General features: G+C 49.8%; 6 protein-coding genes across 6 annotated transcripts; 3 read left to right on the top strand and 3 right to left on the bottom strand.

Annotated features, from left to right (window-relative positions):
- The first annotated feature begins 1,155 nt into the window (after nucleotides 1-1,155).
- On the top strand, nucleotides 1,156-3,043 carry COCSADRAFT_216437 (uncharacterized protein). Its single transcript, XM_007697003.1, has 3 exons — nucleotides 1,156-1,605; nucleotides 1,707-2,242; nucleotides 2,308-3,043. Exons 1-3 carry the CDS (start codon nucleotides 1,247-1,249, stop codon nucleotides 2,934-2,936), a joined length of 1,524 nt encoding a protein of 507 aa, XP_007695193.1. The 5' UTR covers nucleotides 1,156-1,246; the 3' UTR covers nucleotides 2,937-3,043.
- On the bottom strand, nucleotides 3,044-4,376 carry COCSADRAFT_342177 (uncharacterized protein; the record flags this gene model as incomplete). Its single annotated transcript, XM_007697002.1, has 2 exons — nucleotides 3,044-3,914; nucleotides 4,008-4,376. 2 exons carry the CDS (start codon nucleotides 4,374-4,376, stop codon nucleotides 3,357-3,359), a joined length of 927 nt encoding a protein of 308 aa, XP_007695192.1. The 3' UTR covers nucleotides 3,044-3,356.
- A 158-nt stretch (nucleotides 4,377-4,534) lies between these two features.
- COCSADRAFT_195748 (uncharacterized protein) lies at nucleotides 4,535-6,160 on the bottom strand. The gene is made up of 4 exons (XM_007697001.1): nucleotides 5,783-6,160; nucleotides 5,521-5,679; nucleotides 5,262-5,467; nucleotides 4,535-5,204 (listed from the first exon to the last, which is right to left on the bottom strand). Exons 1-4 carry the CDS (start codon nucleotides 5,995-5,997, stop codon nucleotides 4,612-4,614), a joined length of 1,173 nt encoding a protein of 390 aa, XP_007695191.1. The 5' UTR covers nucleotides 5,998-6,160; the 3' UTR covers nucleotides 4,535-4,611.
- Nucleotides 6,161-6,781: 621 nt separating this feature from the next.
- On the bottom strand, nucleotides 6,782-7,858 carry COCSADRAFT_166979 (uncharacterized protein; the record flags this gene model as incomplete). Its single annotated transcript, XM_007697000.1, has 1 exon — nucleotides 6,782-7,858. The coding sequence occupies one exon, from the start codon at nucleotides 7,856-7,858 to the stop codon at nucleotides 6,782-6,784; it is 1,077 nt and encodes a 358-aa protein (XP_007695190.1).
- Nucleotides 7,859-8,047: 189 nt separating this feature from the next.
- On the top strand, nucleotides 8,048-9,953 carry COCSADRAFT_132520 (uncharacterized protein). The gene is made up of 3 exons (XM_007696999.1): nucleotides 8,048-8,208; nucleotides 8,265-8,292; nucleotides 8,388-9,953. The coding sequence occupies exons 1-3, from the start codon at nucleotides 8,126-8,128 to the stop codon at nucleotides 9,786-9,788; spliced, it is 1,512 nt and encodes a 503-aa protein (XP_007695189.1). The 5' UTR covers nucleotides 8,048-8,125; the 3' UTR covers nucleotides 9,789-9,953.
- Nucleotides 9,954-10,608: 655 nt separating this feature from the next.
- COCSADRAFT_132519 (uncharacterized protein) lies at nucleotides 10,609-11,767 on the top strand. Its single transcript, XM_007696998.1, has 2 exons — nucleotides 10,609-11,281; nucleotides 11,367-11,767. The coding sequence occupies exons 1-2, from the start codon at nucleotides 10,950-10,952 to the stop codon at nucleotides 11,491-11,493; spliced, it is 459 nt and encodes a 152-aa protein (XP_007695188.1). The 5' UTR covers nucleotides 10,609-10,949; the 3' UTR covers nucleotides 11,494-11,767.
- Nucleotides 11,768-12,252: the final 485 nt, after the last annotated feature.

The raw sequence follows: 12,252 nt of genomic DNA, 5'->3' as shown, positions 1-12,252 counted from the left end.
ATCCAAACCAGGGATTGTGTGTGGTTGGTTGGTTGGCGGGAACAATGAGAGAAATTACTGCTTTTATAACGAGTTGTTGGAGGAGATCTAGGTCTCGACTTGGAATAGGCGAGTGGCTACTCTGGAATCTCAAGTTGAGAAGGAGAGCAAGCCACTGCTTGGATTGATGGGGTGTAGCATAAGTAGTGTGTAGGAGAAACAAACAAGGTCATAGTACTTGGCGAGGGCTCGCTTGCTTGGTGTCCGCAGCATATGGGGCGGAGAAATGTTGTCGCATGCATGCATGTATGTATATATATATATATATGTCTGTGTATATCCACTGTCCAAGGAGGAAGCAGGGTATAGCTACATGAGCAGATGCATGGTATTGCTTTGGCTTGATTGGATGGTTGGCATGCCTCGGTGGCGTGTGGAGAAGGTCGCGTTATCTATCGCTAGTCGTAGGCGAGCCGGAAGCCGATCCGCTGACAGTTGGTCCATTTGGCAAGGCTTGGGTGGAGACGAACAAGACTGATGAAGAAGGCGACCGTTGCTGCCCGCCACAACAGATAGTCTGGGACCCCTGATGCCTGGGCAGCCGCTCTGCATATACTTGTGCTCGAGCGGTGGTTGGCTCCTGATGCGAACGGCTGCATGCATGTGTGAGTACATAGTGACGAGGCTGGACCGCTCTCCGCTGACCGTCTTGTCTGCCCCATGTTGAAGGCGACCGTGGACGTGCTCACAGAGGGTCATGGCGCCAGCCCTCGGCTTACAATAGCAGCGGCATGATTGGCCACTGGCCCCCATTCACCGCCTGAGAAATCCATCTGGTACCGCACCAGCAGCGCACCTGGCCGAGTGGCCATGCTCTGTTGGATCATCACGACGGAGATCCCGAGCCCACCGAATATATCTCCGTGCGAGGCACACAGCCCTCAAACCTGCCCACCTGCCCGGTTGACTTGACCTTCCCTGTGCTGCACCTGACCATCGTTGTACTCGTACGCCCCAAGACCCGCATAGTCGCCCAAACACACATTAGCGCCTGCTGCAACTGCAACTGCCACTACACTGGCTAGCATATCCCATCCACGCTAGATCAAAGTCCGGTACCTGTCGCCCCCAAGCCACTACTTGCGTCTTTCTGCTTCAGACGATTCTGTGTGTGCAATCAGGCAACAGTCCATCACTACCATCCCAATAAGACCCTTCTCTCAACACACACATATCCTATTCCGAGCAAAGACGAGGCTCCCGCCTTATGGCGCATCCCTCGGGAAGTGGAGGCACCTCATTCGCTCCTACTCCTACCCATCCGCACCAGCTATCTAGAGAAACCAGCAGAGACGAATTGGACATGGCCGAGAGTCTCCGCTTACTGAACCAGACTCACGAACACCAGAAACCTAGGGTAGAGGCCACTTCACAAGAGCAGCAGCAACAGCAGCAGCAGCAGCATACCCATGCCCAGGAGGACCAAAGATCCGAGATATACCACTCTCTTGAAGATGCCGTGCCCATTGCAGACGCTCCCCCAACCCCTTCAACAGCAGCATCGCTACAAATACCCAACATGAATTATGAGACTCCCAATGCATCCATCACCGGGCAGATTTGCAGGTATGTTGTCTGCTTTTTCCGTAATCTTCCCGTGTAATCTACTACTGGCTGTGGGCGTAATGCTGCAGAGGGTCTGCAAGGAAATCGCTGACGGACACAAGTAACTGCAAAACAACGCAGACGCCACTCTGGCGCCGGTCGCCTGCTGGGGAAACAGTGTGCAATGCATGTGGCTTGTACATGAAAGCACGGAATCAGTCGCGGCCAGTGAACCTCAAGCGCAACACACAGACTCAGCCAAGTATGTCGGTACAGCAAAGCCCAACTCCAGGGTCCACCGATGGCGGCCGAACATGTGCTGGAAATGTTGCCGGTAGCCCGCGTGTCGCAACCTATGTTGCTGCCGATCAGATGGCGGCCGGGACATGCCCAGGTGGAGGCAGGTGCAATGGCACTGGGGGCCAGCAAGGCTGCAGTGGCTGTCCCGCATTTAACAATCGTGTATCAAAGACAGCCAAGTTTGCACTAGCCCAAGCAAATGCGGCGCCTGGTGAGAACCGGGGTGGGAGTGATGCCGCATCTTCGACTTCTGCCTCTGCGTCAACAAGTGCAATCCCAGCTTGCCAAAACTGTGGAACCACAATTACACCACTCTGGAGACGAGATGATGCTGGACACATCATCTGCAATGCTTGTGGTAAGTTGGTAGTGCCATATCTACATAGATGTGTAGTATCGATAGATGACTAATCCTCTATGCAGGACTCTACTACAAGCTCCACGGAACCCACCGCCCTGTTGCAATGAAGAAGCAGGAGATCAAGCGTCGCAAACGTATCGTACCAGCTGCCGAAACAGGTTCGCAAGCCGCTTCATCAGTCGCGAACTACTCGCCTCCACAGAGACCTTCTCAAACCCCTGCATTCGAGCACTCGGTTTCCCCAGATCCATCGACTGCACTGGAGTCTCGAGAAGACTACACGCCTGAGCCACCCAGGGGTCCAATCGCAGTCGACTTTACACATTACTACAGCAATTCATCAGTAACATCGAATCCAGTGGCCCTCACGCCAAGCATGCAGCCCAGCGCGCCATCGCCCAGAAAACGAAGTCGCAGCGCGACTTTAGATCCCGAAGAACCAGTAAACCCACTGCCTCATCGTCCAAACGCGATATCATCTATTTTGAACCCATCCCAGACAGACGCCGATGCCAATATTGACCCCTCGCTCTCCGTCCCGCTCCGCACAAGTGGAGGAACATCGCCTAACTCCACCTTGTCCCAGGAAGAAAAAGCAGCGAAAAGGGAGAGACTTAAAAGGGAAGCAGAAGCTATGAGATTAGAACTGGAGAGACGACAAAAGGAGTTAGAGGAGTTGGAAAATGACTGATATGTTTACATGATTTTTATGAAAATCTAAGGGGAAATCCTTTTCTACGAATGCCCTATGTTTCCGAATAGGGTATACTAAATGATAACGATAATTGGGTGGGCGAACATAGCCATCAGGAAACTTTGTGGGATTTCATCAATGAATTGGTATGTGTGGAATGTGGCATCACGGGTCTGAGGGAATGTATTGTCGATGTGTATTCCTTATTCATTACTTTTCTTCTTTGCGGTCTTGAAAGATTGGATCTTCACTTGGAAAAAGGCATCTGCGTAGGATCATTCTCTCAATGAATCGAAGAATGGGATATGATGAACAATACAGCCTAACGATTTGACATGACAAAATAAATGAGTAGTGACATCTACAAAAAAAAGAGAGCATTACCACTACCCTATCTTTTCCCCAACCTCCCCTCTATTATTCCTTATTGCTCACAACAGCCCTAACTCTCTTCCCCACACACCCCTCAAAATACGGATTCCGACTCACCTCCTCGCTCCCCTCGACCGCAAACATCCTCTCCTCATCCCACGCAATCAACCCCCCCTTCTCCACCAACCGAATCGCCTGGCCCCTATCTTCCAACCCCATCGTACAAACCCCCTTATGCACCTTCCAGTCCCCCTTCTGACATGCATCCGAGCAATATGTCGCAGTCCCGCACTTGCCACAACGTTGGAGCGCTTTGTCTGCGGCGCCAGCCGAACCGCAACTAGTGCACGTGCTGAGATCAAGGGCTTTGTAGAGCCAGTGCGGAGACATGGGTATGCCGTCGCCCCAGATATCCATGGGCGCGTACTCGACGCACAGGTTGTGTTTTATACGCTTACCGGTTTCCCAGCGGCGTTGCACGAGGAGGCGGGATAGCAGGGTGGAGGCGAGGCGCGGGATTAGGGCAGAGGAGGTGATATCGCGGGGGCCAAGCATAGATTCTTTTGGGTTGGGGATCCAAGTTCCTTTTTTCGGGGGTTCCTTCTCTTCTACTTCATCATCGTTGTTGGCATTTCCTTCTTTTTCGCCTTCTTCGTTGGAGTTGTCGGGGTTTTCAGTAGCTGCATCTTCCAAGACGATGTTGTAGGTTAACATTATCGCCCAGTTCTCGCCACTTGCATCTAGCTGGCCGAATGTGATTTGATTGCCGATACGGCCGATTTCTATCTTGCAGCCGGATGGTGTGCCTGGTTCGATGGATACAGTCCATGTGAATGAAAACCAGGCGTCGAGATCGAGAAATGCGGCGAGTGCGTTGGGGTGCCAGTTGTAGAGGAGGGTTGCTATGCCTATTGCTGGGGGAATGGTAGTATTTTTGTTGTTGGTGATTTCTGATGCTAGAGATTCTGTGTCGACGATGCCGAGGGGCGCGCCATCCAGAGTCAAGGGTGCGTCTGGATAGTCTGGGAGTCGGAAGTCCGTTAATGGAGTGTATTTGAGGGTCATTTTGTTTTTGGTAAGATGTGGGATAATGTGAGGAGGTGCTGGGTCACGAGCGGATTAGGAATGTATGCAGTGTGTGAGTGGAGCAGTTTTGAAAATTCTCATTGGTTGGTTGGGTAGATGGTGCGTATGTTTGCGATGCTCACATTAACGAGTTGTGTAAGGCATGTAAAATTTATTTTCCAGTTATATTAACAGCTTCTATGACTGGCTCGGTTACATGACTACTCGCCACCACTTAGTTGCCTCCATATCCCTGTAGCTGGTGCGGCTTTGGTCCCTGTTGAACAGGCACACTTTCCAATATACCCGTATACTTTGTAAGCATAACATCCGAACTGGTCATGGTGTGCTTATACTTGTCGCCTCCAAATTCGAATAAGAAGTTCATGGGGAACCCAATGTCGAACGGAACAGCCGAATCAATATCGTCAATCTCCTCTTCAGTTAGCTCGATTCCCAGCGCCTCAATGTTACCCTTGAGGTGGTCAATCTTGCGACCGCCGACAATCGGGTAGACATAAGGGTACTTGTGTCGGACATAAGCAAGCGCAATACTTGTGATCTGGGTGTTCTTCTGTGTCGCGACTGCTTCGAGCTTCTTGGAGATGGCGATGTGCTTTTCGGAAACGGGGCCCATGCTGCGGCCTTGCTCGTTGTTTTTGCGCTTTTCTTCAGTGGTAAAGTTTCCGCCACCCAGTGCACCCCATGGGCACAGTGCCATACCCTCTTCGCGGGCCATAGGGATAATCTCGCGCTCAAAGTCTCGATCAGCAGCAGACCAGCGGCCTTGGTAAACACTAAATCCGCGCAATCCATGATTCCGAGCATCTGTAGCGAAGTTAGTGAAGTTGAAACACGTGGTTGGGATTGATGACCTCTACTGACATTCATTCGCCTTGCTGACAACCCATGCAGGTGTGTCACTGACTCCAAGGTACAACACCTTTCCGCTGTTCACCACAGCGTTGAGGGATTGCATGAGCTCTGGGATGCTCGTGGTGAAGTCCCACCAGTGCACGTACAACAAATCAATGTAGTCAGTCTGGAGCTTCTTCAGTGATGCCTCTAGTGATAGGCGAAGAGATTTGGTGCTGTAAATCAAATCAGCATATATTTCGGTATGACACCCTCCACCAGCACGTACCTGTTTCCTCCATAGTTGATCTTTTGTCGTGGCGCGTTGTTCGGGTCAGGAAAGCAAGTAGTAAATTTTGTAGCCAAGATAATCTCATCTCGTACTTTACGCTCCTTCATCCACTCGCCGATCCATGTCTCTGACTCCTCAGCCTGGTAGTTGTTTGCACTGGATCAAAGTTAGCCCCACAATTCAGTATTCAAAGTACTGAGCTGTCTAGCCCAATCACATTGTCTCGGATGGTGCCGGCTAGATCAAAAGGTCGACTTACGTGTCAATAAAGTTGCCCCCTTGTTGGTAGAAGTAGTCCAAAATCTCAAATGTAGTCTTCTTGTCGCACTTGCCCATGAAGTCTTGCCACGCATCACCAAAGTTCATGGCTCCCAAGCAAAGCGGGGAGACACGAACACCGGCTGTGGGCGACATGACGCGGTGGAATTCCAGAAGGGACGCAGCCTTTGGCATATCACCGAATGGAGAAGGCATATTGTATAATTGATATGTAACGAGATTGATGCGGTAAGGTTTTGTGGAGATCAGAAGAGGAATTTGTGTTGAACTGGATTGTTGCTAAACCCATCGTCGCGGACAGCAGCTCCTCCTTATATAACAACCGCGCCTTTGAACCCACATGACGTAGAAAGGCCGAATATATTACTTAGTGTCTATATCCGGCTCAAAGTCCGTTGCAAACAAGAGCCAAACTACCGAGAGGTGTCGGAGACGATCATGATTCTATGGCGTTAAGGCCGGTGTGGGGGAACGGACCCACGATGCTTATCTCCGTCAAATGCCGGGCAGGAGCGTCAAGCCTCGTACGTGGACCGTTTGAAAGCTGTGCACGATTGCTCTCTTTAGAAGCTTGTTGAAGGCTATGTGAAACGAATATGTAAGCAGATGGAGCCCATAAGAATCTGTAGACGTACATTGGCCAAAAAATGCACAATATCACTTAAACAAAAAGGTGCATGATATCCCGCTCTTAAAGTGCAACAACCCCGTACGACACTTGTAACATACGCATCACCATGCCCAGACTTAACCTTGCATGTTCTTCTTCAGTAATGGTAACGTACTTGTTTGCTAAAAAACTCATTGAGGAATTCTTGTAGCCATGCCAATAATAAAGAGCAGTATTTTAATATAGATAGAAGATGCAAGTAACCACAACATATGTTGACTTTTCAGGGTATCCTTATCATGCAAAACTCCAGGTAGATGCATAAGATCAAACACAAGACCCAAGATGCAAACATCTCGGCAGAAGCGACTAGTGCTTCTTCTTCTTTTTCTTCTTCTTGTTTTTGCTCTTCTTCTTGACCTCATCATCACCACCGGCGTCAACCTCGCCTGCCGGAGCACCGAGACGGACATTTCCATACTTTTGCCGTATCTCTTGCTCAAAACTGTCCTTTTCCAGCCTGAACAGCGCCATGGTCGCTCTGGCATCTTCAACGGAACTATGCGCACCAACTTGTATCTCCACGCCGAGCAGCTTCGCTGCTAGCAGCTTCAGCCCTGGCGTACGCCCTGGTATTGATGCCAACTCCCTAAACTTTGAAAACTTGGATGTATCGCGAATGAGGCGCTTGTCATGCTTCAAGATGAGCACATCGAGATCGTTTTTCACGGCGTGTCCAACCAGTATGCGCCCTTGGAGCAGTATCTTGAGGTCGTTCCGTACTTCATCAAAGGGCCGGGCGACGTCTTTTCGCATGTGCTTGGGCTCAATTCCAGAGACGGCAGTTCGGTAGTCTGTGATTTCAATGTGCCGCGGTACCTGCACGTAGGAATCGTAGATTTGGTGACCGTGATAGTTGACCAGAGACACTCGCGCAAGTGCCGAGTCGCGATTGGGCTCTGGTCCTACTCCAACCATTTCACAATCCAATGCCACGTATTTGCCGGGTAGCGCCACCTCTGACACGCCTTCGTTCTCGACATCGGGGAAATCGGGATGGGGTTCGATGACCGATACTGCAGTTTCGTCATCCTTGGCGTCGCTGAGGAGAGGCGTCTTCTTGAGCGAGGGCATTGACGTGCTCTTGGAGAGTGATTTCGTCTCATGTCGCTTGACTGATGCGCCGACATAGGCAGGCTCCTCCATCCTTTGTCGCTTTCTCGAGGGCAGAGGTTTTCGTGGAGTGCTTTTCTCTGAACCATTCAAAGGCTTCGCAGAGCCATGTTCTTGCTTCACATTGGCGTACTGAGATCTCTTGCGCTTGAGCGAGGCCTGCGTCTCGCTGTCCGGCTTCTTGTCCTTGGACGCTGCTGGTGTAGAAGGCTTGAGTCGTTGTTGCAGAATTTTCCAGTTGCTGGAGAGGCTACTCAAGTCGATTGGAGCCATTTTGGAGTCACCTGCAAGGCATCACGATGTGCGTATAGTGACCTGGCAGTGGATGTCGAGAATCTTGGCCGGGTAACTTTCTGCGCAGCAAAAGTTCAGACCCACGCTAGCACCTTCCAGATGTCGGCGGAAGCCCAAGCCCAAGCGCCGACGACCAGGCGGCAACACTGCGACAAAGACCTACGGCATCGCCAACTTCACCGCGACATTAATCATTCCAACACGGACTGTAATCTCCAATAATCGAGCAATAGACAGCGCATCACCATGGCGCCCCGAGAAAATTCTCACGAGCCGTCAGGTACTCCCGCGCCGGTGGAAACGGGATTTGCCACCCTTGCACAGCTGAGGCACGTATCAACCCATGCACAAACTTTGGAGATGAATACTGATGTGTTACGTGCAGAGTAGGCGTAAAGGCATGGGTCGAGAAGGTACGTGGATAGCGCGCAGCGACGCCTTACGCGACGCGAATCCTGGATCGCCAACACAAAGACAGTAAAATGATCACCAAACTAACATTTTACAGGATGGCGAGAAACGCAAAGCTGAGATATTGTCAATACAAACACGGCAGGGCCGACCAAAGTTCTATGTGCATTATGAAGAATTCAACAAACGTCTCGATGAGTGGATCGAGGCCGAGCGCATCGACCTATCTCGAGAAGTTGAATGGCCTGCCCCTGAGAAAGCAGACAAAAAGAAGGGCACTGCCTCCAAGAACGAAAAGGCGCCTTCAAAATCTGACCAAAAGAACTTGAAGCGTTCACGTAGCAAGCTTGATCGCGAAATCTCCGGCACACCAGAGTCAACGTCGAGCAACTTGCCAGGCAAAGCACCAAGGCCATCCAAAGCAGGCGGCAAGGAGAACCAAGAAGTCTTAGTCACCAGTGAAGTCACAGATGGCACTCCCAAGGCCGAGGATGAGGAAATGGACCTTGTCGACGTGCAGGATGCTGCTGCAGCCGCCAAAGCTATGCCTCCTCAGGACTTTTCGCGAGAAGACGAAATTGAAAAACTGCGAACATCTGGGTCCATGACACAGAATCAAACTGAGATCTCACGTGTGCGAAATTTGGAGAAAATCCAGATGGGCAAATACGAGGTTGAGCCCTGGTATTTCTCACCGTACCCCATCGACTTTGTAGACTCAGATGTTGTCTACATCTGCGAGTTCTGCCTATCGTACTTTGGTGAAGTAACGCAGTTTGAGCGCCATCGCACAAAGTGCCACCTTCTCCATCCACCTGGTAACGAAATCTACCGCGACGACTATGTGTCCTTCTTTGAGATCGATGGGCGGCGACAACGAACATGGTGTCGCAACCTCTGCTTGCTCTCAAAACTCTTCCTGGATCACAAGACGCTCTACTATGACGTTGACCCTTTTCTATTCTATTGTATGTGTACGCGCGATGAGCACGGTTGCCATTTTGTTGGCTATTTCTCCAAAGAGAAAGAGTCTGCTGAAGGCTACAACGTAGCCTGTATTCTAACATTGCCCCAATATCAAAGAAAAGGGTTTGGTAAGCTGCTCATTGACTTCTCTTACCTCCTTTCCAAGCGCGAGGGCAAGCTGGGATCTCCAGAAAAGCCCTTGTCTGATTTGGGTCTTCTCGGATACCGTGCATACTGGCAAGAGATCCTGGTCGACATCCTTATGGAGCCCGGCCGTTCCGAAGCCAATATTGAAGACTTGGGAGCTGCGACGGCGATGACTACAAACGACGTACTGCACACTCTGCAGAACCTAAACATGCTGCGGTACAGCAAGAACCAACACGTCATCGTACTCACAGATGCAGTTATTGCTCAACAAGAGCGACAGAAGGCAAAGGAAAAGTTGAAGGGCAAGAGAAGCATTGACCCCGATCGTTTAATCTGGAAGCCGCCTGTGTTTTCAGCAGCGAGTCGCACCTGGAACTGGTAAAGAGCTGTTGACTATCTCTTTTTACTCTTTTCCAGCGGTTCTGAAGTTTTACCATGGCCTCTTTTTCCTCTTTAGAGAGTTGTTACGTTGGTTCTTTGTTCTTCGAACTAGCTATACCCCAATACATTAGATCTGTTCACTTCTTGCCTGTAAAACCGGTTTCATTCATGCTAGTTGTTCAACAGAAGCTACAATAAGTATGTAAAAGCGGTTAAAGCCTATACTTGGATGAGCGACTGGAATCACTAGTTAACGGGAAAAACCCATTGCCCATAGAAGGTCAAAGATCGACACTGTAATGCGTTACCCCGCTGGATGCAACCACGATCTTAGACTACTCTACTTGTCAGGCCTTTTGATCGCTTGAGCGTACAGCTAAGGTATGCATGTATGTATGTTCATGGCTCCAGCATGAGAGTAAATGCATGGCGGGGAAATTGCGCAAGAACCTATTCACACGACGGATAGGTATGTATCATCCAATATGATGTAACCGTATAAGAGCAAGATGAATAATGATCTTTGTAAAATACGGTGGAGACAACTACTGGATCTCAAAGAAGGTATCTCAGCTGCATTTCCAAAAGCCTTGAATAATTCAAGTCCCCCGCAGATGGTGACCACAGCAGATATTACTCTAGCGTCATTTCCAATTACTTGTAACCACTGTTCGAGGCCGAATGCATGCGTTAGTCATGACCCAACTTTCAGAAAGCTAGTGTTGAGACAGTCACGTGACACGTATTGGTCCGTTTTTCTTTTGCCGGATGAGTGAGGAAGCATATTTCTTTTACTTTCTTAGCTTCAATGTATTTCTTCAGATCGATTTAGGCAGAGATTACTTTTCTGAGGAACTATGCACGGTAGATGTTGTTTTTCCGACTCTTCTTTCCAGGAACGAAGACGTAATGGTGGACATGAACCTTTCCTGGCTTACCTGCACAGCATCGATGTAAGTTGGTTGCACCATTATCGTAATTCGGCTGGCTCCCTTCCTGCGTGCATGATAGCTCTGAGACCGTCAGAGAAACTGGGTATATAAACTGTTGATATTCGCCTTCGTTTCTATTCACTCATTAAGCAACAACATCCTTCTTCAACACTCCATCAACAACTTTTCAATAACCGCTCTCCCGGCTATCCGCTCTCCCAGCTATCAAAATGCAGTTCACTACCATTACCTCCCTCCTCTTCGCCGCCAGTGGCCTTGCTAGTGCTGCATCCCTCCGTCCTCGCCAGGAGAGCTGTGCCTCCAACACGCAGGGCGACTACACCTGGAGGATCAGCCGATTTGTCGGTCGCAAGCCCGAAGCTAGCTACTACAACATGATTTCTTTCCATATTGCGTCCACCAACCCGGGATCTTCTCTCGACTACACCTGTACCGCCAGTGCCGACCGCATGGAGGACAGCGTCTTCTATTCATGCGGCACCGGCTTCAAATTTGCGTTCGTGAATGAATACAACGGCTTGGTTTTCAAGTACGGCACCGAGTAAGTTCAATCTCAACTAAATCCTCATCTGAAAATGCAATTTTGTAAACTTCGAAGTATACTAATAGTTACTCCGTTATTACAGCAACCCAATTACGGGCACCGTTGCTCTCCCTATCATCTGCCGTGCGGGCGGCGCAGGCCCCAACGACCAAGTCTGCGAGACTTTCCAGGATCGCTACATTACGCTTCTCAGGCTCCCTAGCAACTAAGTTGGATCATCGTAGGATGTCATTGGAAGGGATAACTGATGCAAGACGATGTGCATAGGATGATTAATGGTGAAGATGTAGTTGCCAACTATAATATATAATTAGCGTACCTAATTTTCAGTATTCACCCTGTCGAGTCAACGAAAGCATATTCCTGAGTGAAACATGTACTATTCCCTGGATACTGTTATGGTTGCACCGTCGTTGAAAGAAACATGAAGAAAAAGGTGGATAGTTAGTCTATGTGCAAGTCAATCCACTCTAATCTGGATACGAACCAAACCATGTAGAGGTGCCGGACGGGCCAACGCCGCGGACGGGCCAACGCCGGATTTCTCCCCAACAGTACTATCACAAACTTGAAGCTGTAGAGCTCTACATAAAAGCTATTATCGCGAGAAACTCTAGTATAGTAATCTCGTAGTATTGTTTATTTGATCTATCTACTGATATTTGATTGGCAGCTTGATGGGGCGGCCTGAACGCGAGCGTGGTGATGGTGGTGCAGCTGATCGATTAGCTCGCTGCGCACCACCACTACTACTGCCAACGATAATATTCTTTGATGCTAGCTCAGTAGAGCGCTTGAAGGTAGGCTTCTTTCCCCTTTGTGAGATTTTGATAGCTTTCTGAAGTCGTTTGTGGGCGGCTTGGCGGGCTATCCGGTGGGCAGCTGCTTCAGCTTTCTGCCTCTCACGATCTAGTTTTGCCTGTGCCCGCGCCCGCCGTCGCGCATCTAGTTCTTGAGCTTTGAGTAGC

The sequence above is a fragment of the Bipolaris sorokiniana genome (assembly GCF_000338995.1).
Source record: "Bipolaris sorokiniana ND90Pr unplaced genomic scaffold COCSAscaffold_1, whole genome shotgun sequence".
Taxonomy (NCBI): domain Eukaryota; kingdom Fungi; phylum Ascomycota; class Dothideomycetes; order Pleosporales; family Pleosporaceae; genus Bipolaris; species Bipolaris sorokiniana.
The sequence above is the reverse complement of the archived record's forward strand: the minus strand, read 5'-3'. Positions and strand labels throughout refer to the sequence as shown.